Source organism: Bison bison, unplaced genomic scaffold (genome assembly GCF_000754665.1).
Source record: "Bison bison bison isolate TAMUID 2011002044 unplaced genomic scaffold, Bison_UMD1.0 scf7180017864307, whole genome shotgun sequence".
NCBI lineage: Eukaryota > Metazoa > Chordata > Mammalia > Artiodactyla > Bovidae > Bison > Bison bison.
In genome coordinates, this window is record NW_011494879.1 from 5,740,253 (window position 1) to 5,767,205 (window position 26,953).

The 26,953-nt window shown below is 47.6% G+C and overlaps 1 protein-coding gene across 1 annotated transcript in view; it reads left to right on the top strand.

The window, feature by feature from the left end:
* GRHL1 (grainyhead-like 1 (Drosophila)) overlaps nucleotides 1–26,184 on the top strand; it is a gene marked incomplete at its 5' end in the record, with an annotated part of 47,495 nt that extends 21,311 nt beyond the window's left edge. Inside the window, 8 exons of the mRNA XM_010852110.1 lie at nucleotides 7,994–8,152; nucleotides 12,030–12,117; nucleotides 13,401–13,540; nucleotides 14,606–14,643; nucleotides 17,565–17,656; nucleotides 17,993–18,078; nucleotides 22,496–22,560; nucleotides 24,589–26,184. Of these exons, the coding sequence (XP_010850412.1) occupies nucleotides 7,994–8,152; nucleotides 12,030–12,117; nucleotides 13,401–13,540; nucleotides 14,606–14,643; nucleotides 17,565–17,656; nucleotides 17,993–18,078; nucleotides 22,496–22,560; nucleotides 24,589–24,703 (783 nt within the window). The remainder of the gene's footprint in view (nucleotides 1–7,993; nucleotides 8,153–12,029; nucleotides 12,118–13,400; nucleotides 13,541–14,605; nucleotides 14,644–17,564; nucleotides 17,657–17,992; nucleotides 18,079–22,495; nucleotides 22,561–24,588) is intronic.
* Between the last annotated feature and the right edge of the window lie 769 nt (nucleotides 26,185–26,953).

Sequence of the window (26,953 nt, forward strand, 5' to 3'; positions counted from 1 at the left end):
AAGGAATGATGCCAAAGCTGAAACTCCAGTACTTTGGCCACCTCATGCCAAGAGTTGACTCATTGGAAAAGACTCTGATGCTGGGAGGGATTGGGGGCGAGGAGGAGAAGGGGACGACAGAGGATGAGATGGCTGGATGGCATCACTGACTCGATGGACATGAGTCTGAGTGAACTCCGGGAGTTGGTGATGGACAGGGAGGCCTGGCGTGCTGTGATTCATGGGGTCGCAAAGAGTCGGACACGACTGAGCGACTGAACTGAACTGAACTGAACTGAGTGAGTCCTAAAGAACAGTTAAGAATGAGCCAAGTGTTCAGAGCCCAGAATGAGCCTGTGATATGAGTGAGTACAGAGCTCAAATCTGACACCCAAGACGAGTGAGGGGTGGGGTGAGGAGGTGAGTCCAGACTCTGAAGGCCCCGTCCTGCCCGAGTGAAGACCTTGGACGTCACCCTGTAAGCAAGCTCTCTCAAACCCTTGGGGGTCTATGGACCAAGGAGATCAGGGTTGGAGTTTCTTTGCGTTTTCAATTCAGTGATAAGACTTTTTAAATTCACAGATATACTCTGGTGGCCAGCTGCTGCCAGGAGGTTTCATCGCTAGTGTTTGTGCTTAGGTATTAAGTTAGAGCCAGACACAGGCCAGGTGAGTTCCTGGGGGTGCTATGTGGTCAAACATTATGCATTCAGCTGTTTGAATAGGGCAGTAATTTCTCAGACTAGGATTGGATATGTTCTTAGGGGGCAAGGAACTTTTTTTTCCTCTTTCAAAAAGGATGCATGTGTTATTCACATTTGAGAAACATGCTGCAGGTGGTAAGAAACACAGCTGGACAGGTGGGTTGCATCACAGGCAGCTTTTGACTGCCGAGGAATTTAGTCTATCACATAGGCAGAGGTGAGTGATTGAACGCCATTGAGTAAGAATAAATGATTAAGGTTCTATAGTGATCCCGGTGTTTGGTGGTTGCCTAATGTCAAGGAAGCAGGCTCTGTCTTTTCATTTCCTGATTTGTGGCCATTTTATTGTTTAGACAGTCCTCTCCTAGGGGTTGGAAGAAAGGTGGGTTAATTTATGTAAATTTATATTAGCTTTTTTTTTTTTTTGGTTGTGTGCTTTTGTCTGTTCTGGGGGCAGGACACTGTTATGTGTATTTAAAGTTTTGTTAGGATTTGAAACTTGTTAAATTAAGATTTGGAGCTAATAGGTGGATTTTTTATCTACCTATGGTTTTTCTGTCTCTCATTAACAGTTTTTAATTCAGCACCAGTTAGGAGAAATGCAAAAAATATACTAAACACCGGGAAAAAAATTTTTTTTAATGGATCACACATAATCCCTGCATCAAGGGGCTTAGAGCAGCGGTCCCCGGCCTCTTTGGCACCAGGGGCCGGTTCTGCGGAAGACAGGTTTTCCACGGACAGGGTGGGGAGGACGGTTTTGGGATGATTCAGGCACATGAGACTTACTGTGCACATTCTCTCTATTGAGATTATATCAGCTCCATCTCAGATCGTCGAGCAGTAGGGGACCCTTGGCTTGCAGCACTCACAGGGTGACGCAGTGACCAGGGATTCGGTAGAGGTGGCGTGTTCGGTGCTCTTGTTCTTTCCTTTCCCTGACCTCAGTGATGGGTGCAGAGGCCCTTGGCCTGAAAAAGGCCACAGGAGTCTGGGGAGGCTACTCAACTACCACGTGATAGATACTAAAATGGAGCTGCGATTGTCTGGGGGTGGCTAGGGAAATGCATCTCAGAGAAGTCCTTTCAGTTGTTACTAGGTCTTTAGTCATAAGAGAGATGCCAGAAGAGAATGAAATAAAGGTTATCATAAATTGGGTGAGTGAAAGTCGCTCAATCGTGTCCGACTCTTTTCGACCCCATGGACTATACAGTCCGTGGAATTCTCCAGGCCAGAATACTAGAGTGGGTAGCTTTTCCCTTCTCCAGGGTATCTTCCCAACCCAGGGATTGAACCCAGGTCTCCTGTATTGCAGGCAGCTTCTTCACCAGCTGAGCCACAAAATTAAGGACCCCCACAAAGTGTGTATAAAAAGTCTTGTGAAGGAGGTACGGTACTCGAATAGTGTTTTGTTTTTTAGAGCTGGCATAGGAGGGCTTGGGAACTCAGGTCGGTTCCTTCAGGCTCTTTCTCTAAGGTCTTCAGTTGTCCCCGTCACCGAGGTGATGTCACGTGGCTCCTCAACTCTCACCTCTCACTTATGAGCGTTGCTTTGATACTTTATCATAATGTAAAAATTGGAGCCCTTAAAATGAAAAGTTTATTCCTTAAAAAAAAAGTTTAATTAAGAAAACTTGATCCAAACTGTCATAAGGGTGGTTCAGAATGTTCTCAGTGAATCTAAAGGTTCACATTTTGAAATTTTTCTTTCCTTTCATTGAGAAAACCATACTATGAAAGTCAGAGGACATGATTTTCAACAGTGTAGCAGCAAGGTCATTGTCATACAATAACGTGTAAAATTTCACCTAAATCAGTGGGGAAAAAAATTAAAACTGTATTATCTGGCTCTCAGTTTCTTTCCTTGTATGTGAAGAATAGGGAGTGAGTATGACTGTTGTGGTAGATTTTTGATAAGAAACAGCCTTTTTGTTAATGAAAATTAACCTAATATAATATATTTAAGTTAATTGGTCTCATCACTCAGCTTTTGACTAAACTGCTTATAATTTTTGTAACTTTCACGTTATGAATTCTAATTACTTTGTTAGTGCTTTCTTTCTGTGAATTAGGTAGATGAACAATATTTCTAGAACTTCTCCCTGCAAATGAAATTCACTTGTTTAAGCTCACACATCTGACTACTCCCTTTAGACTAGAGAGTAAGTTTTCTGGAATTATGTCTTGGTTGGTGGTATAGATGACGAAGCCCCTGAAGAGCAGGCAAGTTGGGAATTTATAGAATCTGTTCTTAGCCATGTTCTCTCTACCTGCTGGAACGTGAGCTGCTTCTGAGCACACTGGTTCCCTCTGTCTTCCTCCTCTCTTTCTTTCCGTGAGGGGTGGCCATGGGCATGGCAGCTGGCTGGAGACCTGTCTTGCGTGGCTGCCGTAATGCTTCCTGGGAAAGTCATCATAAACTAGCTCAGGGTCTGGTTGCTTGTTGGTTCTGTGCTTGTCAACATTTGGAGTGAAAAAAAACCTATACAAGTTACTTCTTCGATAATGCAATTCTTTATTCTCTTGTTTTCATTTTCAAACTGAGTTTTGAGGACAAGATTAAATCTTTTGAAAAATTCTAAGTACATGAAAACAAAATTAGATTTTTTGAAAAGTTCTAAGTTCTTGAATTCTCAGCCAGTAATGAGGAACTGTCTTAGAAAAATGGGCTGGACATTGAAAGAGGAATCTTGCCAAGCATCTTCCACCTGTTTAGCAGGGTTTTGTGTGTGTGTGTGTGTGATGGAGGGGAGGGTTAGGGTTTTTTTTTTCTCTAGTGATTTTGGATGGGGACATTGATTCCTCATCTTTTGAGATTTATGTTCCAATTATTTGAATAAAATTTAACTTTTCCTCCAAATCAGTGGTAAAGAAATACGAAAATAGAGAAAGCGTCATTATTTGAGTTCTTAAAGATCTTTATGTCATTCTGAAGAAGGAAGATTGTGCATTATTCAGCCTACTCTCAGATTCCAGATAGAAGACTTTTTAAAGTGTGTGTGTGTCTGTGTGTGTCTGTGTGCATGCACACATACTTGTGTTTTATAGAGGAGGGATTGGATGTGTAATAGTTCATCTTTCTATCTCTTTCCCACCTTCTTTAGCGGATATTGGAGTTTTTCTGTAATCTCATTATAGAAAGTATTTCTCTACACAGTGAGAATGGTCTGAAAGTTCTCTTATCCAGACGTGGGTGACTTGGCCTGTTGTCCAAGGGCAAGTCAAGGCCAAGCCGCCAGAGAGAACCAGCCCCTGGGTTGACGCGGGTGAGGAACAGAACACCCCCGTCTTGTTGCCGCCCTGGGACCCGGGGCAGAGCTGGGTCTTGTGTTGTACATTTGCCGTCTCCCTGTCATGGGTGCCACTGATAAAAGTCTGTCACCTTCCTAAATAAAGATTCCCGGACACCGCGCTTCTCCTTCAGGACTTGGTGGAGTCCCCTCTGTGAGCCTGGGCTGCGTTGATAGAGGTGGGGGTCCACGGGAGAGGTCACACTGGTGAGACGTCCCCAGCGCCTGCCTTCTCAGGGGGCCACTTGTGTGGAAAGTGGAAACGCTGAGTCACAAAAAGGGCCTGACACTTCCTCACTGTTCCCACGTCGTGGCGATGTGAAGGTCAGTTACGTCCCAGCGGCTTGGAGACTGCCCCTCAGGCTCTGGCCATCCAGCGGGCTGTTCATGTGAGTAGTTTTTTCAAGATACCACCACCCTTCTATGCTCACGTGTTGTTTGTGGTGGCGGCTTTCGCACCATCACTGCAGAGCTGGGTGGTTGCATTTGGCCCATGAAGGCGAAACTCTTATTAGACCCTCTGTAGAAAAAGTTAGCCCACTCCTGGTTTAGAAGAATACTTGAGAACTCCTTCATGCATCTCGGTTGTGTTTATTCACTCCTCTCTCTACATTTTCTTTCTCTTGTTAAAAACCTGCGTGCCGAGCGTGTGCTGTGTCCCAGCCCCAGGAGCAGAAAGGCTGGTCTCTGTCCTCCTTGGGGATGACCAGCAGTCAGCCTGACACCCCCATCCAGACACACAGCTCATCCCCACGCCATCAGCCCCTGTGAAAACCAAACGTCACGCGAGGAATAAACTTAAGAAGTACAGTCTGACAGACACTCTTCTCTGGTCTGTTGTCTTCTAAACTAGGAATTCTTGAGGATTTGCATGACCTTCTTGAATAGTAAGGTTGAGCAGATGCTTTAATCATTATCTTTCCATTGATTAAATGAATATTATTATTTGATAGGACTGTATCTCTGTAAAAAAATTTTTTTAATATAAAAATGCCTGATGGGATGCATATAAACACATGTAAGCACATCTGAACTTCTTAAAGAAAGGAAATCATACATTGCAACTTGTTTTACTAACCTCAGAGTTTGGGATCCAAAGGAGCTCTTTTATGGCTCAAAGTGTGTAAGTTTGTAAACAGTAATTACTTGACAGCAGTGGTTTTGACTTGGCCAATCACAAGAATGACCAGAGAGGCCCTGAAACTGTCCTCAAGCCCAGAACCCACCCCGGGCCGGTAGGAGCAGGAGCAGCAGGGGCGGCTGCACGGTCTCCGGTACAGGCTGACGGCCCGGACTTCCAGGCGAGTCAGGGTGATCAGCGCTCACACTTCCAGGCAGGCTGATATTCTGGCCACACTTTGAGAACCACTGTTGCACAAGATTCTGAATTTTATACAAGTAGTTAGTATGATTGCTTTAAGTGGCAGCCTTACATGGTGCTCTTTTAAGAGTATGATACGTAAAAGTTGATTGATCAACATACTACACAAAACTGTTGTTACTAGACTTGCAGAGTAGGAATGTAGGGTTCATCGTCTTTCAGTGTAAATACCAACCTGGCACTGCAGTTACAAGTCACCTGGGGTGGTCTCAACAACCCTGCGCTTGACCAGTGGACCCTGGCCCACGTCACAGCACAGTTAGTGACGGAGCTGGGACCGAAACTGGATGCTTTGATTTTCAGACCAAAGCCTTTCCTGTTGACCACATTACTGCTTGCTAGGACGCACATGCGGCCTCTTGCCCCCTTGTCAGCCTTTGGTTGAGGCTTAGACACGGCATGCATGTCCCCCTCAGGGCTGGTGTGTCCCCCTCAGGGCCAGTGTGTCCCCCTCAGTGCTGGCTGTCCCTGTGACTGTCCGGCGTGTTCCCGAGCCGCCCTTGTCTTTCTCCTGCGGGCCTTTAGCCCACTGACTCTGAACTTTGTGTTCCTGGACCAGACACTGCACATGCGGTTCACCTTTTACTGGTATGTCTGCGTGTCTGTCGAGACAAGGTGGCATTTTTTAATGCTGAGTTAGGGATGCTGTCCACTGTCTCTGATCCCATGTAGAAAACTGTCAGATTTGGAAAGAGTTGGTGTTAAAAGAGAAGAGTGTATGCAAGAAAGTTATCGCAAGTGGTCGTGAACGGCAGGGAGAGTGGTGTCTCTCTAAAGGCTCCGTGTTTATACTGACCCTGGGATTTGGCGCCTGCTTACTTCTGCTCTGAATAGAAACTTGATGCTGGGAAGCCAGGGGAGGTTAGGTTTTAGGTTGGATTACCGTGAAATCCTCTTGTAAAGGGAATATCACTTTGGAGCAAAGACTTCCTGGAATTGTGGAGGGTAAAGTGCAGTTTTCCCAGGCAGCTGTTTTTGAGTTAGGAATTGAGCCTTGCGGCCTAGAGTGATAAGAGAAAAGCTTAGATTTTCTACCAAGTTGTAAAATAAAAAATGTGACCGTTCGGTTACTGTATGTGCTCTGTTGTTTGCATGAAGTGTTGTCTTTCTGTCTGCGATTCTGTTTGTCCTTCTTTCATCTATTCCATAGACTAACTTTTTAAGTTGGACTTATAGAATGTATATGAAATGTTTTTTAAAAAAAAAACACATGAAAAGGTATAAAGTCAAAGCCTTGAGTTTGTGTAGATCTGAAATTCACATGTGCTACTTTTGCCTGTGTATCTAGATGTATGTATTTAAAATCTTAGAGCCATTTGCTCATATGCTGAAGATTAGGTAAACGGAAAGAAAAAAGATAGGCAAGGTAAGGCAGTACTAGATCAGAAACTGTGCCAAGTATTAAGAAAAGTGCCAACAGCTCTTGGAACTCTGCTTGATGTTCTGTGGCAGACCGGATGGGAAGGGGCTTGAGGGAGAGTGGACACATGCATATGTGTGGCTCAGTCCCTTCACTGTCCACCTGCAACTCACAACATTGTTAATCAGCTAGACCCAGCATAAAATAAAAGGTTTCTATTTTAAAAGGTGCCAAATGGAGAAAATGGACCTAGCCTACTGAGTATTTACTATCTAGTTTGGGGCTTCCCTGATAGCTCAGTTGGTCAAGAATCTGCCTCCAATGTGGGATACCCCCGTTCGATTCCTAGGTTGGGAAGATCCCCTGGAGAAGGGAAAGGCTACCCACTCCAGTATTCTGGCCTGGAGAATTCCAGGGACTATATGGCCCATGGGGTTGCAAAGAGTCGGACACGACTGAGCGACTTTGGCTTACTCACTAATAGTGCACCACTGTGGTAGGTCTGTGTTTAGTTGTTAGGGCTGCTGGGTTGTCACCTCATGGACTGGCCAGAATCTAGAATAAGGGTCTGGGGCCTTCGAAATGTGCCAGGCTGTTTAACAAACTGTAGTTCCAGTAATACCCACCATGTGGTGCTTATGCATCAGAAATAAATTCTAAAATAAAAGCATTGACTGGGAGCTCAAACACCAGTGGACCGGGTATGGGGAGGTTAGAATCCAGACTCACAGGTACGGGGGCCGGGGGCGGGCGGTGCGCCCTGAGCATGTTCATGCTTGTGTACAGGATTAACCTGAGTCTCTCTAAGTGACAGCCTTCAGTGCCACTTCAACCATGTGACTCACTGAGTTCATAAACTCCAGGATGGTGGAACATAGGTTTTACAGGTTATCCTAGGAGACGGTATAGACACAAATGCAGGCAGAATCCCCAAAGAGTTTGCAGCAGGCTCTCAAAAAGCTGCAAAGAGCACCTGTGCCCCTTGGAACTTTTAAAGATGACATCAAGAAAGACAACCAGCCTCATCCACCTTCCGATTATTAAATAAGTGTTCTGGGAGGAGAATTGACAGGGGTCAGAGCTGTCATTCCTATGGCCAAAAGTGGTTTTAAATTAACCCCTTATTACCTCTTAAAAAAAAATCTTGTTTTAAATGAGAAGACAAGCTCTCGTTTCAAACATAATCTGAATCATTTCCATGGTGTTAGTATTTTTACCAGCTGTGCAATGGGTTACTCTCGGTGCCTGTTGCTTACAGGATCTTTTTCTTCCGTTTGCAGGTTTTCATCTCTGTGAACTGCTTGAGCACAGACTTCTCTTCTCAGAAGGGTGTGAAGGGGTTGCCTCTGAACATCCAGATTGATACCTACAGCTATAACAACCGCAGCAACAAGCCTGTGCATCGGGCATACTGCCAGATAAAGGTCTTCTGTGACAAGGTAAGGCCATCGACTGGATGTGGACACTTAGAATCCACCCTTCCTCATAGGAAAAGACCAGGGCCTTTCTTATACTTAAGTCCAGTAAGGATGTACTTTGAACTGTGGTGTTAGAGAAGTGGTGATGCTTTTGAACTGTGGTGTTGGAGAAGACTCTTGAGAGTCCCTGGATTGCAAGGAGATCCAATCAGTCCATCCTAAAGGAAATCAGTGCTGAATATTCATTGGAAGGACTGATGCTGATGCTGAAACTCCAGTACTTTGGCCACCTGATGGGAAGAACTGACTCATTGGAAAAGACCCTGAAGCTGGGAAAGATTGAAGGCAGGAGGAGAAGGAGACAACAGAAGATGAGATGGTTGGATATCATCGCCGACTCAATGGACATGAGTTTGAGCAAGCTCAGGGAGTTAGTGATGGATAGGGAAGCCTGGCGTGCTGCAATCCATGGGATTGCAAAGAGTCGGACACTACTGAGCAACTAACAGAACTGAAGCAGATATTGCTGATCACATAATATAGCTGATCTTAAATTAGCAGTTCATGTTTTAGCCATGCAAAACCACATTACACAGGGGAGAAAACTACTATCCTTTTGACTGAAAAACCAGAAGGGTCGATAAGCACGTTCTTTCGGGCGTGCCTGATAGGGTGGGACGCAGGGACAGTGCGCCCAGTCCTGGGTGTGCCCTCAGCTCGCAGGGACCTGTGGGCAGTGGCCTGGAGTGGGAGCTCTTTCTGAGCTCTGTGTCCGCGGACTCCCAGTCTGCGCCGTCACTGGCACACCTCCCTCCAGGCTGTTCAGCAGGTTGTCCAGCAGCTCACTAAGGAAGGGGAAGATGAGCTTCAGATTCTTGCTGACAGCAGCAGGTGGGTGGGAAGCGAGAGCACGGGCCCTCATGATGTCAGTGTCATTCCTTTTCTCTGCTGTGACGCCTTGTTTTCTGGAGAAGAAATGGGCACTTTTGCCGGGTGCAGTGCTCAGCTGGATTAAATTCAGAAAGAAGCTGGCAGGCCCTGGTGCCCTGGGGATTGGAGACAGTGGTGTCCTCCAGAATGGGGCAGAACTGTCCACTGAACTAAGAGTGAAGATGACTCTGACTTTTCCCACTCAGAAATACCGGGTTGCATTTTTTTTCTTGCAAATCTCCTCTTTTCATCCTGTTTGAACCTCTGTGTTATGAAGATTTTTTTAGAAAGTGCTAAGAACCCAGAAGTGAATTTGCCATCAGAGGCCTGGTGTCCTGACTTGTGCTTTGGGTGCACGGAGCACTGTGTCGGCTCCAGGGGGTGAGCCTGAGACCTTCTAGGTCCAGAGGGCAGGTCCAGTGATGTTGAGTACCTGCCATTTGCCTCGTCATGCTGTTATCAGTTGTATTAGTCTTCTGTTGTTGCTGTTGACAAATGACCACAAAATTAGTGGCTTGAAACGACACGTGTCTGTCTTCTTCCAGTTCTGTAGGTCAGGGAGTCTGACCCAAGTCTTACTAGGCAAAAGTCAAGGTGCCAGAAGCCTGATTCCATCTTCAGTCTCTCGTGGAGAACCCATTCCCCTGCCTTTCCGCTGTCTAGGGCTGCCTGCAGTCCTTGGCTCATGGCCCCGCCACCTTGCGAGCCATCCTGCCCCCTCCTCCTCTGGCTCCTCCATGTGGACACTTGTGACTCTCCCGGTCTTGCAGTCAGCCCAGCCTCCTCCTCTTGCTGTGGAAGCGATGGAGGCCCAGGCTCTGGGCATCAGATGTGGGCGTCTCTTAGGGGGCTCATTCCTCCTCCGTTTCCCCCCGCCTGCCCCCCACTTTCTCACATGCTGCATCTTAACCGGGGGTAAGTCACATCTGCTCTGGAGCAGAGGTCTCTGACCCTGACTCGGATTTTCTTCCTTCATGCCACATTCTTCTTAGAGCCAAAAGAAAAATGATCATTATGTCCATGTCCTTTTTCTAAAAATTCTGGGGAGAGGTTAAAGTTTTATCCATTTAATTAAAAATTTTTTTTCACATGTGCTCACATCTTTCCCTGTGCCTTGGCCACACTGCTACAGTCCCGCCTATGTAGTTTTCGTCTCTGGAAGATCAGTTTGGATCTATTTTATGTCTTCCAAGACTCTGCTCACCACGTTCAGTTTTTCCCACAGGCTCTTTGAGCACATGGACCGTGGCTTCAGTAGCCTAGCCATGGATTCCCGTGTCAGTTCTGGGTTGTTGCGGTGGTTTCATCCTCCTCCTCACTCGGGGTTTCCTGGCTCCTGGCATCTTACAGGACACCAAAGGCTGTGACCTTGACGTTGCTGGCTGTCGGGTGTGCCTGTCAGCCGTGAGTCTTCCTGAGCCTTGTCCTGAGATCTGGTAAACCTCCTTGGAAACAGTTGCAAATTCCAGGTCTTCTGTTGGATCTTCCAGGTCTGCTAGGCGGGTCTGGGGGCTTCCCTGGTGGCCCAGTGGTAAAGAACCCTCCTGCTAATGCAGGAGATGCAGGTTCAACCTCTGGGTCGGGAAGATCCCCCTGGAGAAGGAAATGGCAACCCACTCCAGTATTCTTGCCTGGGAAATCCCACAGACAGGGAAGCCTGGCAGGCTACCGTCCGTGGGGTTGCAAAGACTTTGATATGGAGTTATTTTTAGACTCTCAGAGGGAACTGAGCAAGACACAGACCAACCCCAGATGGTAACAGCAAGGAGCCTGGTGACCTTCGCCTCTTCTTCTCCAGCAGGGACGTAGTGTTTGCATCAGCTAGCAGTGGTGGTGGGAAAGTTTGTGTGTGTTGATACATTAGTGATGTATCGATAAATGTAGAAGGTGGTTTTTCATTCCATATTTTAAAATGTTTTATTGTATAATCGTGCCGAATCAACTGGATGATTTTTATTGCCACTGTTTGCTATCAGGGAATGTATTTACCGAAGAATAAATAACCAGTTCTTTAACCAAAAAAAACGTGCTATTCACTCAGTTGTGTCTGACTCTGCAACCCCATAGATTGTCACTTGCTTGGCTCCTCTGTCCGTGGGATTCTCCAGGCAAAAATCACTAGAGTGGATTGCCACTACCTTCTCCAGGGGATCTTCCCAACCCAGCAATCGAACCCAGATCTCCTGCATTGCAGGCAGATTCTTTACCGTGGAGCTACCAGGGAATGTGAATAATTTTGTAAACAAATCTGTACCATCTAGAAATAAATGCAAGTAGGTCAAGCAAAATAGCTAACGAATAATTTTGTTTCCATTTTGCTTGCTTGCTCAATTTCAGGTTGCGTTGGTTCCTGATGTACTTGTGGGTCCAGTCGTGCAGCCCTGCTGTTCTTTGTGTAGTTCTGTGTGTATATCCTCTTTGTAGGCCTGGGAGTAAAGTTTTTCTTTTAAGTGACTGCAGATTTCTAGCCAAATATTTGCTCTTATGAGTCATAGTTGGTTGGATCTATCACTTAGTCAATACCAAGACTTTGGACAGAATCACAGTTTTCAGTAACCACATTGGCCGTACAGGACGGTATACTCAAAGTGGGACCAGCTTGTATTTTTTTCTCTCATTTTCTTGTTATTAGACGGCAAGAAAAGTCACTTGTGTCTTTGAAGCCAGTGTGCAGTACATTAGCTGATTTTCTTGGCTTCCATTTGACCTGGCCTCATCCATTGTTGAAGGGAATTCTGCGCTCTCAGTTTTTTAAACAAGGGTTTTCCTGTGATTTTTTTTCTAGTTTAAAAATAGTTTTAAGAAAGGGCTTTTTTAGAGGAAACTACCGTAATAAGCTCCAGAAGTATAATAAGCAGTGCAGTTCATCTCCAAAGAGGAGGTATTTTCCCACTGAAGGTCAGGATAAGAGCTAAGCATTTTAAGAGGGTCAGTAAACAGAGCCACGTCTTGTCTTCTCTCCACCCAGGGAGCCGAACGGAAGATCAGAGATGAAGAACGAAAACAAAGCAAAAGAAAAGGCAAGTGCACTGACCCCAGCTCCCAGTTGAACGCCTGTAAGTAGAAGTGTTTCTGCCAAGTGTTTTAGACCTTTTCGTTCCAACAGTAACTCAAGTTTGTAAACAGAAGCTAGCGTAGTGGGTATTTTCTTCTTACTGCTGTGAAGTGATAGCCTTGCTTCCTTCTAACTAGGAAGCAAAGACCGACGAGGGCCTGAACTAAGTCATGCTCAGGAAGCTCCAGGAAGGAGTCCTGAGTTTTTCCAGAGTTCAGACGATTTGGCCCTTAGTTCTGGTTCAGGTTGCTGGCTCCCGTTCCTGACAAATAACACACATTCCACCCGAATAGCTGATGATGAGATTGGAACTGGCCTAGATTTTTAAGAGTAATAGTAACACCCTTTGGAATTCAGGTTGTCTTAATTTGAAATAGCATGGTGTTCTTCTGTCAGATATTCTTAACATTTGCAGAATCTATAGGGCTTCTGTTTGGACGTTGTACCGGGAAAGCTTTTTTTTTTTCTTTTTCCTTGTTAATATGGCCAGCATTCATATTCACAGAATCCCGTAGCTCTCAGCTAAAAAGAAGGAAAAGAGCACGCACTCTGCACACCTGGAGCTGGGGCATATGCTCTGCGCAGCTGGAGCTCAGACGGCTGCACCTGCTCTCTGCATGGTTGCCGCCCAGCAGATGTGGCCTGAGCATTCCCATCCGGGCTCTGCTGCTGGCCTCACAGTGCTGCTCAGGAGATGTCCCTTCAGAGAGCCGCTCAGCGGCTCAGAAAGCTCATCACTAAGCACCTCACTAAGCACCTCAGGGCCGGGGGCTGGGGGACGGTGGAGTCTGTAATTCAGTAAATAAAGAATTAGACAGTCACGTTGTCTCTCCGCCTCCCTGGGGTTCGGTTCTGAAGATGAAGGTCTGGAGTTGAGGTGCCTGTTCTGAGGTCAAGAGTACACTGCTGTCAGAACAGATTACCTAATGAGGAGAGCCAGGGTGAAACTACCTGTAAATTATGTTTATACAATCGTTAAGTTTTAGCCTTTCAGGCAGAAACAATCACATACTTTGTCTCTGTTCTGGATCTTTCTCTGTGTGTGTGTGTCTTTGTGTTTAAACGTGGCTTTTTCTCTCCCGCCTTTGGTAAGATGTGCGATTGATTTTAGTGCAAATACAAACACATTAAGTGTAATTTCTCGCACTTCAGGCAGCGTGACCTGTATCTGCTGTTCTGCTATAATTTAAGTCTCTTAAGGAAGATGCTCTGTAGCCTGCCTGCAGTCTGGGAATGGAAGCTGCTGACTGTGGTGTCCTCGTGTTATTTTGGTTTTTTTTTCAGTTTCCGACGTCAAAGTGCCGCTTCTTCCCTCTCACAAGCGCATGGACATCACGGTTTTCAAGCCCTTCATTGATCTCGACACGCAGCCTGTCCTCTTCATCCCCGATGTGCACTTTGCCAGCCTTCAGCGGGGTGCTCACGTAGGTAACCCAGATCCCAGGGTGGCTGCTAGGAGGCGACAGGCCCCAGAAGGAGAGTCTTTGGCAAACAGAAGCCAGAGCTTGGTGAGGTCTGCTCAGGGTTAGGGATCAGCTCTTTGGAGTGTCTGGTTTGGGCGACGTGACGTTCTCACGGTTAGGTGTGTGTAAGCATCATTGCTGTGGATCCGCAGCCCCAGACCTGCCGACTTAATTCTGTATGGATGTTATCTGTTGGTGTCTTCGCTCTTTAAAAGACACTGGAATGATAACATGTGGAGTTGAGTCTGTGATCTTGTGAATTTCACTTCCATGGGTCTGGACAGGAGGGAAAAGCCAGAGGAATACCAGGAGTGGGAGCCTTAATAGGATGAAGGATGTCTGAGCACTCTCCTCGCAGTTTCAGTTAGGGGACCGTCACTGGCACATGGTTGGTCGTGTCTCGGCCACTAATCTGAAATTTATCAAAGCTGCAGGCACACTCTACTTGGAGCAGAAGCTCAGTGGAGGTTGGACTCGGGCGGAGTGGAGCATGCCCTCCACCTGAGTTCAGGTAGATGCCCCAGAGACGTATGCCAGGAGCTTTGTACACAGATTCCGACAGACAGATGTTTTTGCAGAGTTCTTCAGGAAGGGCACTGCCAGGGTATTCAGTTTCTCATGAGTCTCGGGTGAGCGGGGTTCAGTAATCTTGTGCTGTAAAGGGCCCAAGAATAAACATTTTAGGCTTTTTGGGGTTGAAGGCTCTCTGTTGTGACTTGTGTCTGCTGTTGCGGGGCCAAAATCACCTTAAGCACTGCGCCAGGAATGGGCGCGGCCGTGCACCAGTAAATACTGTATATACATAAATGGGCGTCAGGCCAGACTCGGTTCATGGGCTGCAGTTTGCCAGCTCCTGAACTGGAGGAGTTCAAGACATCTTTAAGAATCTGGTCATTGAATAAGGCTAACGGATTTTGTGTGAGATTTACATTCCAAATTACTTTCGTTTTAGGAATAATTTGTTTAAGGTCTGAAATATTTTAGCATATGCTTGAAAAACAATCTTTTTTTTTCCCTTGGTCTTAGGTCCTTCCCATTGCCTCAGAAGAATTGGAGGGTGAAGGGTAAGGTTTATGTTTTGTTTTACTAAACTTTTTATTTTGAAACATTCTCAAACCTCTAGAATAATTACAGTACAAAGAACTCACTTTTTCCTGAGCCACTGGCGAGTAAGTTGCTGGCAGTGACCCAGCGCCCCTGAGTCCTTGGTGGTGGTGGTTGTTAGTTGCTCAGTCGTGTCCGACTCTTTGCGACCCCATGGACTGCAGCTCGCCAGGCCTCCCTGTCCATCACCAACTCCCGGAGCTTGCTCAAACTCATGTTCATTGAGTCAGTGATGCCATCCAACCATCTCATCCTCTGTCGTCCCCTTCTCCTCCTGCCTTCAATCTTTTCCCAGCATCAGGGTCTTTTCCAGTGAGTCAGTTCTTTGAATCCGGTGGCCAAAGTGTTGGAGCTTCAGCTTCAGCATCAGTCCTTTCAATGAACATTCAGGACTGATTTCCTTTAGGATAGACTGGTTTGATCTCCTTGCAGTCCAAGGGACTCTCAAGAGTCTTCTCCAACACCACAGTTCAAAAAGCATCAATTCTTTGGTGCTCAGCTTTCCTTATAGTCCAACTCTCATATCCATACATGACTAGAAAATCCATAGCTTTGACTAGGCAGACCTTTGTAGGCAAAAATGATGTCTCTGCTTTTTAATACTCTGTCTAGGTTTGTATGTTTCCACAAATTAGGATGTTCCCCTGCATAACACAGTCAGAATGTTGACATCAAGGCCTTAGCATGGTACCAGCCAGTCCAGGCTTTGCTAATTGTTCCAAAAACATACTTTATGGCATAAAAGGGTCCCTTTCAGTCTCACACAGGGTCTTTTGCTGTCCTGGCTCCTGAATCTCCTTCCACTGGGAACAGCCTCCGCCTCTCCTTGGCTTTCCTGAGCTAATGCTTCTGCAGGTCACACTCCCGCCGTTTTGTAGGCTATCCCTCTGTCTGGATCTGTCCATGGTTTCCTCTTGGGGTGGATGATGCATCTGGGCAGGACTGGCACAGACGAGGCCCTGCTCTCAGCGTGTCTTGTCGGGGACACGTGTTTTCAGGGCACCCCTGCTGGTGATGTTCGCTCTGGTCACTTGATTCAGGCAGGCTCTGCCAGGCTTCTCTGCTGTGTAGTGAAACTCTTTCTCCTCTTGTAGGTGTTTTGAGGGGAGGTGCTTTGTAAACATCTCACTCCTTGTCAAGCTTTTAATTTCTCATTTGCATTATATCAGCATGGGCTTGTGGTTTCCCATTGTATTTAATACACTGTGATTCGTCATTGTCATTTACTCCGCTCCCGTGGTCCCAGAGCCAGCGGGGTCCCTCTCACTTGCTCCTGGATCTCTCCGGCTCAACCCTTCCGCTCTCACTGCTCCAGCACTTCCTCACCTTCAGGCACGGCGTCTACCAGGCACTTGTTTTTCTGCCCTACTCCGGCCCCGAAATCAGCCTCTGCTCTAAGAAACCCAGATTCCTTGTGGAGATCGAGCTTTGGAAAGCCGGAGGAGGCCCCTGGGTGTGCTGGTTGCTGTGATGGTGTCAATGCCCCCTGCTCCCAGGGGTACCCTTCTCAGCCTCGCCGGCAGCCCTCCCGCCCAGCACTCCACCAGGCGAGGGTCTGGTCACCTTCTGTGAGCCATCCTGGCTCCCCACACCCACCCAAATGGGCCACGGGCCTCGCGGAAGGCAGGCTTTCCGCAGCCTCTCTAACTCGTGTTCTCAGACCTGAGTCCTGCAAGTGCTTTCATTGGAGACCTGTTCTGTGCTGGAAGCTGAGACAGCATGTTAAGGTCCAGCTGCTATTCTTAAAGTGATGGTTCGGCTCAGAAGCTCGCACTTACTTCATTTTCAGTTTTTTGGGTTTGTTCTTTTTTTTCATTATTTTCTTGCTCACTCACTGAACCTCACAACAGTGAGCTCACTGTGACTTGTGCCTTTGATAGCCAGTCCCACCGGTCTCTCACTTCTTTCTTCATGAAAGTCACTCATTGTGTCCGACTCTTTGTGACCCCATGGACTGTAGTTCATGCAGTTCTCCAAACCAGAATACTGGAGTGGGTAGCCTTTCCCTTCTCCAGGGGATCTTCCCAACCCAGGGATTGAACCCAGGTCTCCCGCACTGAGGGTGGATTCTTTACCAGCTGAGCCACCAGGGAAGCCCAAGAATACTGGAGTGGGTAGCCTATCCCTGCTCCAGGGGATCTTCCCAACCCAGGAATTGAACCAGGGTCTCCTGCATTGCAGGCGGATTCTTTACCAACTGAGCTATCAGGGAAGCCCTTCTTTCTTCATATGCAACTGGAAATATTTCCCCTCCCTTTGTATTTCCGCTGACACTGCTGTATTTTTTCCGATCCTCTGGGGTTTGGTGCTGTGGTTGTCTCCAGAGTCTTCCCATTTGTCTTCTGCTCGTGGATCCTGGTGTCCGCTCCAGTCTCTGCCACACCCTGATCACTGCAACATAAAAGTCTTAAGCCTCCCGAGAGCTGAGTGAGGTTTTCTGGATTCAATTCATCTTCCTCGGGACTCTCTGTCTCAGCCAGTGTGGCTGAGCGTTTTCCCGCTCACACACCCTCCCTCTTTTGACGTGCTCTCTCCTCTGTTACCACCTTCACACGCATCTCACATCCCACCTCCTTCATAAGTTTTTTTTTTCCTGAAGAGAAACCCCCTTCCCGAGAGGGCAGCTGGAGCCATGTGAGAGCAGCAGGGTGTCCTGCAGGCTTCTGAGTGTGTGGCCCCCTCTGCCATTCAGTCACACGAGCCCGGCTCAGTCAGCTTCTTCCCTTGAGCCCCAGATTTTCATCCACAAAATAGGCCTGGCCCATTTTAAAACGAAGGGCGTTTTAAATGTAAAATCCAGTGGTAACACCTGGAAACTCCTTTTGTTTCTGCAAGTGATTGAAAGTGAAGTCACTAATTGCCCACCTTGGATCACCTGCAGGTCCAGCTTGAAGAGGGGGCCGTACAGCTCGGAAGACGACTTTGTGATCCCGCCTCCTGCTAAGCTGACCCGGGTAGAAGAACCAAAGAGAGGTGCGTTGGTTTACGTTTCGTAGTGGGAGTTTTCAGTGGGAAGTGAGCTCTGAATCCAGCCAAAGCATGAATTCCTCAAACAGACCTCATCAGTGTTGACTTCCCTTGAGTGTTCCTCCATCAGAGCAGCTCCTCCTGGCTTGAGCTGGGACTTCCAGCAGAGTTAAAAAGAAGCTGAAAGCTGTGTTCCTTGAGACAGAGTTTATATTGGTTCATGTTTGCCGTCCTTAATGTGGACCTCTCTTTTTATTTTTCCCAATACCCACAATCCGTTTTCTTGTTTTGCTCCTATCAATGAATTACACTTTTCCCTCCTTCTTCCCCTCTGGGGATCAGTGCTGCTCTACGTGCGGAAGGAGTCAGAAGAAGTCTTCGATGCCCTGATGCTCAAGACTCCATCCTTGAAAGGCCTGATGGAAGCTGTAAGTAGTAGGAACTTCGTAATCCTCTTACTTGCACAGAATTCGATCAGAACAAATTTTACCAGCCCGTCCGGGTTCCTTGGTGGTGCTGGAGCCTTTCCTGAGTCCCAGCACCTTGTCTGTGGCCGAGGCACGTGCCACGTTTCACCCTGACCCACCCCTGCCTCCCCCCGCCCCAGAACTTAGTCTTCAGCAGTTGCAGGGCTGTGCCTACCTCACACCACTGTGCCCAGCGCACCCATTGGTAGGTAGTAATCACCCACCAGCGTCTAGTCCACTGAACTGAGTGGATTTGTAACGACCCTTGGAATGGTTTAACTTTCCTGTGCTTGGTTAAAAAGAGATTGCCACTTAACAGACTACTTAGAAGCCAACAAAAAATTATTTCTATCAAAATCTTAAAAACTTGACACATGAAACAGTGGCTCCTTCATCGGCCTTTGGAACTCCTTTTTTTTTTTTTTGGAACTCCTGATCTTGGGGAATGACTGAATTCGTGTCAAGATCTTACCTGAAGCCAAATTGTGAAAAGGCAGAATTGTGACCAGAGGTGACCACAGCCAGGTGATTTAAAGTGAAGTCACTAGCTGCACACTTCTGATCACCTGCATGTCTAGCTTGAGAAGGGGCCCATACAACTTCAATGGCTCGGAGATCCTTTTGCCGCAGCATCTCAGCAAATGGCCCAAGAGCACACTGACCCCAGCCTGCCCTTGGGGACATCATAGAGACACGAGAAGGGTGCCAGGCTGATCCCTGTTTTGGCTTTGCCCCAGAGTGAAATTCGAGGGATCAGCACTGTGTCTTGATATGTATCCACCACAGGCCCCTATAAATCATTGTAATCTTTGAGCTCAAAGTGAGTCCATAACTCGGCTGGAAGCAGGTTTCCCCTGACTACTGCTGAATGTAGAATTCATTTGACAAACGTTTGTGAAGGGCCTACTTTGTGCCAGGCACTGTTCTTGGCACTGGAGATACAGGAGTACGTGACCCAGTGCTGAATGGAGTTTACGTTCTGGTTAGGAAGATGGCTACAGTGAAATCGGCAGAGGCCACCATGTAATTTGCCAGGTAGCACTGATGGGTGCGGGGAGAAATATCAGTCACCTCAGGTATGCAAATGACACCACCCTCGTGGCGGAAAGCGAAGAAGAACTAAAGAGACTCTTGATGAAAGTGAAAGACGAGAGTGAAAAAGTTGGCTTAAAGCTCAACATTCAGAAAACTACGATCATGGCATCTGGTCCCATCATTTCATGGCAAATAGATAGGGAAACAGTGGAAACAGTGAGAGACTTTATTTTTTGAGGCTCCAAAATCACTGTGGTGACGGCAGCCGTGAAATTAAAAGATGCTTGCTCCTTGGAAGAAAAGTTATGACTAACCTAGACAGCATATTGAAAAGCAGAGACATTACTTTGCCAACAAAGCTCCATCTAGTCAAGGCTATGGTTTTTCCAGCGATCATGTATGGATGTGAGAGTTGGACTATAAAGAAAGGTGAGTGTCAAAGAATTGATGCTTTTGAACTGTGATGTTGGAGAAGACTCTTGAGAGTCCCTTGGACTGCAAGGAGATCCAACCAGTCCATCCTGCAGGAAATCAGTCCTGAATATTCTTTGGAAGGGCTGGTGCAGAAGCTGAAATTCCAATACTTTGGCTACCTTATGCAAAGAACAGACTCATTTGAAAAGACCCTGAAGCTGGGAAAGATTGAAGGCAGGAGGAGAAGGGGACGACAGAGGATGAGATGATTGGATGGCATCACCAACTCGACGGGCATGAGTTTGAGTAAGTTTCGGGAGTTGGTGATGGATAGGGAAGCCTGGTGTGCCGCAATCCATGGGAATCACAAAGAGTCAGACACGACTGAGCGACTGAACTGAATTGAACTGTTGGATGCTACGGGGAGAACTAAGGCAGTGCAGGGGATGGCAGCCAGGGGGTGCTGTCGCTCAGTCTCTGGGAACCGGGTGTCACCGCGGCTCCTCCCCTGCACCTCAGCCAGCAGCGCCCAGTGCCACCTGTCGCCCTCTGCTCTGGGTCATTCAGCTTCCTGTGACTTCTCCCTGTTCCTCCGGCTTCCTTGTCTCCTGACAGCCCTTCCTCACTTCTTGATGATGGAGAGAGAGGAGAGTGTGGAAAAGACTGGGACTCACTATGCCAAATATAATTCATTCACAGCGCTTAAAGAGTTCATCCCAGCCTCCCATCTCCTGGGCTGGGGGTTTCATAAACACAGTGAGCATCCAGTGGTACAGAAAAGAGGTGAACGTGTATGCTGGCAGCTGGGATGTGGTTCGATGTGTACAGTATATCTTTGTTAGATTGAAAGTGATCTGCAGGCCGGTCTTCTGAGGCCCCGATTTCAGGGCCGCGCAGAGCCGTGCTCTTCAGATCGAGGGTGGGCAGGGCAGTGACCCCTGGGTGGGAGCGGTCTGGATAGTTCCTCAGGTAACAGTGTCTGACCTAGATTGAATCAGCCCCTGGTCCTTGGAGTAGCTGTCCCCTCCCTGTGCAGACCGCTCCATGCCTGAGAGGAAACCTCCAGAGCTCACTGCACCGTGTGGACCCCACGCCCCTGGTCAGGAGGGGGGGGGGGCCGGGAGTGGGGCCCGCGGCCACGCCTCAGCCAGAGACCACTGCCCTCCGGAGAGGCTCCGCCCCTGGCGAGGATGTGCCTTCTGAGCTGGGGAATCAAACAGTTCCTTCCTTCCGGTGAGTCTGTATCTGAAATGAACTCCTGCTTTGTGCTGGACATGCCTTAATCCCACGACAATCGTGGGGTATGTGAGGTGAGGGTCTCTCTTTCCTGTTGAGAGGAGGCCGAGGGTTAGAACAGTCACCTGCCAGTGGAAACTGAGTCAGAACCGACGCCGTTTAGGCGTGTCTCACTCCAGAGTGAGGCCTTTGTGCGTTAAGTAAAGTGCCTAGACAGGATGCTTGTCAACACTCATGGAGCCTGCAGCTCGGAGAGGGGCCCATGTGGACGTCAGCATGCTTGGAGCTCACAGCTCAGAGAGGGACCCATGTGGACATCAGCACACTTGGAGTGTACAGCTCAGAGAGGGACCCACGTGGATGTCAACATGCATGGAGCCTGCAGCTCGGAGAGGGGCCCACGTGGACGTCAACATGCATGGAGCACACAGCTCAGCGAGGGGCCCACATGGATGTCAACACGCATGGGGCTCCCAGCTCAGAGAGGGGCCCACGTGGACATCAGCACTTGGAGCACACAGCTCAGAGAGGGGCCAACGTGAATGTCAACATGCATGGAGCTTCCAGTTCAGAGAGGGGCCCATGTGGATGTCAACATGCATGGAGCTTCCAGTTCAGAGAGGGGCCCATGTGGATGTCAGCACACTTGAAGCACACAGCTCAGAGAGGAACACACATGGATGTCAACATGCGTGGAGCTCCCAGCTCAGAGAGGGGTCCACGTGGACGTCAACACGCATGGAGCCTGCAGTTCGGAGAGGGGCCCACATGGATGTCAACATGCATGGAGCCTGCAGTTCGGAGAGGGGCCGACGTGGATGTCAACACGCATGGAGCTCCCAGTTCAGAGAGGGGCCCACGTGGATGTCAACACGCATGGAGCTCCCAGCTCAGAGAGGGGCCCACATGGATGTCAACACGCATGGGGCTCCCAGCTCAGAGAGGGGCCCACGTGGACATCAGCACTTGGAGCACACAGCTCAGAGAGGGGCCAACGTGAATGTCAACATGCATGGAGCTTCCAGTTCAGAGAGGGGCCCATGTGGACGTCAGCACGCTTGAAGCACACAGCTCAGAGAGGAACACACATGGATGTCAACATGCGTGGAGCTCCCAGCTCAGAGAGGGGCCCACGTGGATGTCAACACGCATGGAGCCTGCAGTTCGGAGAGGGGCCCACATGGATGTCAACATGCATGGAGCTCCCAGCTCAGAGAGGGGCCCATGTGGACGTCAACACGCATGGAGCCTGCAGTTTGGAGAGGGGCCCACATGGATGTCAACATGCATGGAGCGCTCAGCTCAGAGAGGTGGATGGAGGACTTTAGTTTTCTTGCTGCAGCAGCGTTCGCTCCTCAGACAGGACAAGTGCAGCACTTGGATTTTGGGTGGAGAGAGCAGCTCTGTACTTTCTCTGTAAACCTAACACTGCTCTGTAAGGTATTAATTTCAAAACACCATGGCCATATAATAGAGTTGTGACACCTGTGACTTTGGGAAGCAACAGACCCCTGATTCCAGCTCTCTCCAAAGGCGGGTAGCCCCCGCTCCCCAGGACAGATAGGCCCTCGTCTTTGTGTGTGCAGATGTGAGAAACAGAAAGCTAAGTGTCTATACCACTGTATGAATGTATTTGTTTTGTCAAGTCATGAACACACAACTTTGTAATATTATTTTTGTTTTGTTCTTTTAGATCTCTGACAAATATGATGTTCCCCAAGAAAAGATTGGGAAAATCTTCAAGAAGTGTAAAAAAGGGTGAGTGCTGACTGGCAGCCTTAGAGCCTCTGAGTGATGTCAGTGTCATAGAGCAGCCCCTCTGAGTGACGTCAGTGTTATAGCACAGCCCCTCTGAGTGATGTCAGTGTCATAGAGCAGCCCCTCTCAGTGATGTCAGTGTTATAGCACAGCCCCTCTGAGTGATGTCAGTGTTATAGCACAACCCCTCTGAGTGATGTCAGTGTCATAGAGCAGCCCCTCTCAGTGATGTCAGTGTTATAGCACAGCCCCTCTCAGTGATGTCAGTGTCATAGAGCAGCCCCTCTCAGTGATGTCAGTGTCATAGCACAACCCCTCTGAGTGATGTCAGTGTCATAGAACAACCCCTCTGAGTGATGTCAGTGTTATAGCACAGCCCCTCTGAGTGATGTCAGTGTCATAGAGCAACCCCTCTGAGTGATGTCAGTGTCATAGAACAACCCCTCTGAGTTATGTCAGTGTCATAGAACAACCGCTCTGAGTGGTGTCAGCGTCATAGAGCAGCCCCTCTGAGTGATGTCAGTGTCATAGAACAACCCCTCTGAGTGATGTCAGTGTTATAGCACAGCCCCTCTCAGTGATGTCAGTGTTATAGCACAGCCCCTCTGAGTGATGTCAGTGTCATAGAACAACCCCTCTGAGTGATGTCAGTGTTATAGCACAGCCCCTCTGAGTGATGTCACTGTCATAGAGCAGGCCATCTGAGTGATGTCAGTGTTTTAGAACAACCTCTCTGAGTGATGTCAGTGTCATAGAACAAACCCTCTGAGTGATGTCAGTGTTATAGAACAACCCCTCTGAGTGGTGTCAGTGTCATAGAACAACCCTTCTGAGTGATGTCAGTGTTATAGCACAGCCCCTCTCAGTGATGTCAGTTTCATAGAACAGCCTCTCTGAGTAATGTCAGTGTCATAGAAAATTACTTTCATCCACCTGAATTTGTGCCCAGTCAAGAACCAGTTATAGAAATATCAGTCAAAAATACAGTTTTTCATACTAGATTATCCGCATAAAGTTGATTTATTTTTCTAGGGCATCTTTGTGGATTTTTTCCGAGTAGAACCTTTGCTTCTCCCATGCTTGGCAGCAGTGCAGTGGCTCCAAATTCCAGAGCGCATGATAAAATTTTCCAAGGCTGACAACAGTCGCTGCCCCATTTATTGAGCCCCCATCATGAGTCGGGTGCTGGACCAGGCACACGTGTGTTACTTAATTCTCATGTTACCATTACTCTAAGACAGGGGTTACTACTCAGTTTCTGGATGAGGCAGCCGAGCCCCAGAGAGCCTAGGAAGCTTTTCCAGGATCAAGGTCAGCTTAGTGCCAAGGCCAAGCTTCAGGTTCTGTTTTGACCAACATCAAAGCCTTTGCTCCATCTCCCTCCACCCTCCTGCCCTGAGTCATGTTTTCAATCATGGAATGTTGCTTCTTTGTTCAGAAGTTAATATTTTTAGAACTGTACTTAAGTGTCAGTACTGTTTGGCATGGGTAAGCAGGGTACAGAGTAAGCATTTTTCGGCTTAATTCTAAAGCACGTGGAATGTCCCTGATGGGCCTAGTGGGAAGGGTTGGCCTTGATAGTAGATTGGCTAAACTTTGAGGGTAACTCACTGGGGAAAATAGTCGTCAGGGAGCTGTGGCTTCCATCGCGTAGGTTGACTTGACTGATGTGCCTTCTGTAGCTGGACCATGTGCTGCTTCTGTAGACGTACTTTGTTCACTGTAATAAGTACTGTTTATTGAATGATTACTGCACACTGAAATAATAACTCAGCTACCGTGTTTTCTTTATCGTACACCCTGCATGTGAAGTGCTTTACCCAAGCTCCTCATTTCATCCCTACAACAACCGTGTAAGATTGACCCTACTATTATACCCATTTCACAGATGAGGAAAGTGAGGCATAGGGAGTGTAACTAGTTCGCCTCACGTGGCACAGCTAGCAACTGGCAGCGCTAGCTGTGGAGTTTGGGTGTGACTGCAGAGTGGGCAGGAGTGAGCAGGCCTGTCTCGTCTCCCTTTTCCAGGATCCTGGTGAACATGGATGACAATATCGTGAAGCATTACTCCAACGAAGACACCTTCCAGCTGCAGATGGAAGAGTCCGGGGGATCGTTCAAGCTCACCCTCACTGAGATCTGAGGACGCCCCGCCCACGACTCCCAGCAAGCTCAGCGAAGCTGTCACCTGGGCCTTTGGGGTTGGCAGGCCACAGGTTTGCCAGTCGGCCACCTTCCAAATGTGGGTGGATGTCAGTGGAAGTTGGAGGTGGCGCTGCTTTTGGCTTGGAGATAGCATTGAATGTATTGCATTGACGTTTTTCAGATGACCCCAGAAAGCATATTTGAATTTTCTGCTATAAATACTTAGGATTAAAAGTGGAAACTTTGTTCCAAGATTTGCTAGGTTACCTGGGAACCTTTAGGATATCTGCTACATTATTTATGGAACTGTCTCTTCAGCACGGTGCAGGTCAGACTCGGTGTGACTCTGACCGCCTCAGGTCATGGGCACGGTGCCCCCACCAGACAGGGGCGCCCTCTCTCCTCGGCCTCTCATTCCCCAGTACGTGTTTACTCCAACAGGGCAGGTTACCGAAATCTTCCTTTGCGACTGTCTTGAACATATCAACTGCCTCTTTTATGAAGAACGCGAACGGTGACAGTGCGCCTCCGTCAGGCTAAAGCTGCGTGTGTGTAAGTGCAATACGTCTTGAAGGCCTGTGTCTGTAAATGTGTACATACCTGTCTTATATAAATAGATAATATATATGTGTGGTGTCTGTACATACAGTGAAGAGACGCGATGAGGTCTACCCTAAGGACTTTCTTGAGAGGATAAGTTATTTCAGACCACGTACACCCAGCAGGTAGCATGCTGTGCTTAGTGAATCCCACTCACAAGCTTTCTCTGGGTTTTCCCAAACACAGCCACCATTCTGTAGCATAGCAAAACCTCAGATGACAGAGATGCTGCACGCTCTTGAGAAGGTTGTTATTTGGAAATCTGCACTGTTTAACAAATGAAGTAAAGGAAAAAGCACTACCGCAGCTCACGTCTGCTGTGTCTGCTAGCATCAGTCAGGCGTCCCCGACCGCGGGCGTAAACACGGTGATCATGGCACATACTGTCGTCACCGTGAACCAGGAGATGCAACTCGGGACGGAGTACTTCCAGATCTCTGCGCTACAGGAAGTGACTTCTGTTTTATCACGTTTCAGAACCTCCAGGCTTTGATTGTCTTGTATGCTAACAGTTCTAAAAAGCATTCATGAGTTTATGAGACTGTATTACTATGGGGAACATTTTTATACGTGTTTAAATATATAAAAATACTAAAGAGTGTAATTTTGTAACGGAAATAAAAATCGCAGGTATCTTTAGGTTCAGGGAAGTAGAATAGGCTATTTGTATACATAGGATTGATAGTTACATTCTTCCATTAAAATATTCTAATGAAGTATGTGAACTTAATTGCTGGCTTTCTAAGATAAGATGTTATGGGACACGGGTCATATAACAATATTTTGTATTTTGTTTTATGAAATTGATTTTGTCTTAATTGTATAATTGAAGATGTATTTTAAACCAAAGGGATTAAATTTTATATGTCTATTTCGTAATACATCCTTTCCTGTTATTCAGCTTGGCTTTTCCTTTCATTAGTCAGTAAAAGCAGAATCTCAGATCTTAAAAAGTAGAGCTAAAAAGAATCACTTTCATGTTTTCTCCTTGTTTCCCAGCATGTAACTTGGGAAAACTCTCTTCCTTCCTCTTAGTCTCACCTTAGAGGGTCTAAAATGATCTGAGTAATTGTTAACCGAGGGGGCCCCAACTGAGTTTTTAACTACTACCAAAATTTAACCACCAAAGCTTAAGGTAAATGCTTTCAGACCTGAAATCTCAGAGTTCTTAGTTTAAAGCTTAACAGAAAATGCTTGGTTTAAAAATCTACCAGAGACTTCCCTGGTGGTCCAGTGGTTGGGACTCTGCGCTCTCACTGCAGAGGGCCCAGGTTCCATTCCTGATCAGGGAAGTAAGAACCTGTAAGCTGTGTAGCTTGGCCAAAAAAAAGGAACAAAAATCTACCAGTAATGTTTCAGATCATCAGAATTTCTAAATCAAATGGCTGTTGTTAAGTACCTGCCGGTAATCCAGGGCCAAAATGTGATAGACACTGAAGTATATTTCTAGTGAACACATGATCGCAGAAATGAAGTAACTCCCAGGGAGGTTTCCTGCAATGGCTGTGGACCTCTCGCTCTAATCCTGGGGCCGCAGGTCAGAACACCTGAGGGGGAGACCCCGTGCATGGTCCCCTGAGGCCCCAGAGCCTGTGGGGTGGGGCCTTTGTGGCCTGGCCCAGGGGACCCTTCTGGACTCTGCTGCCCT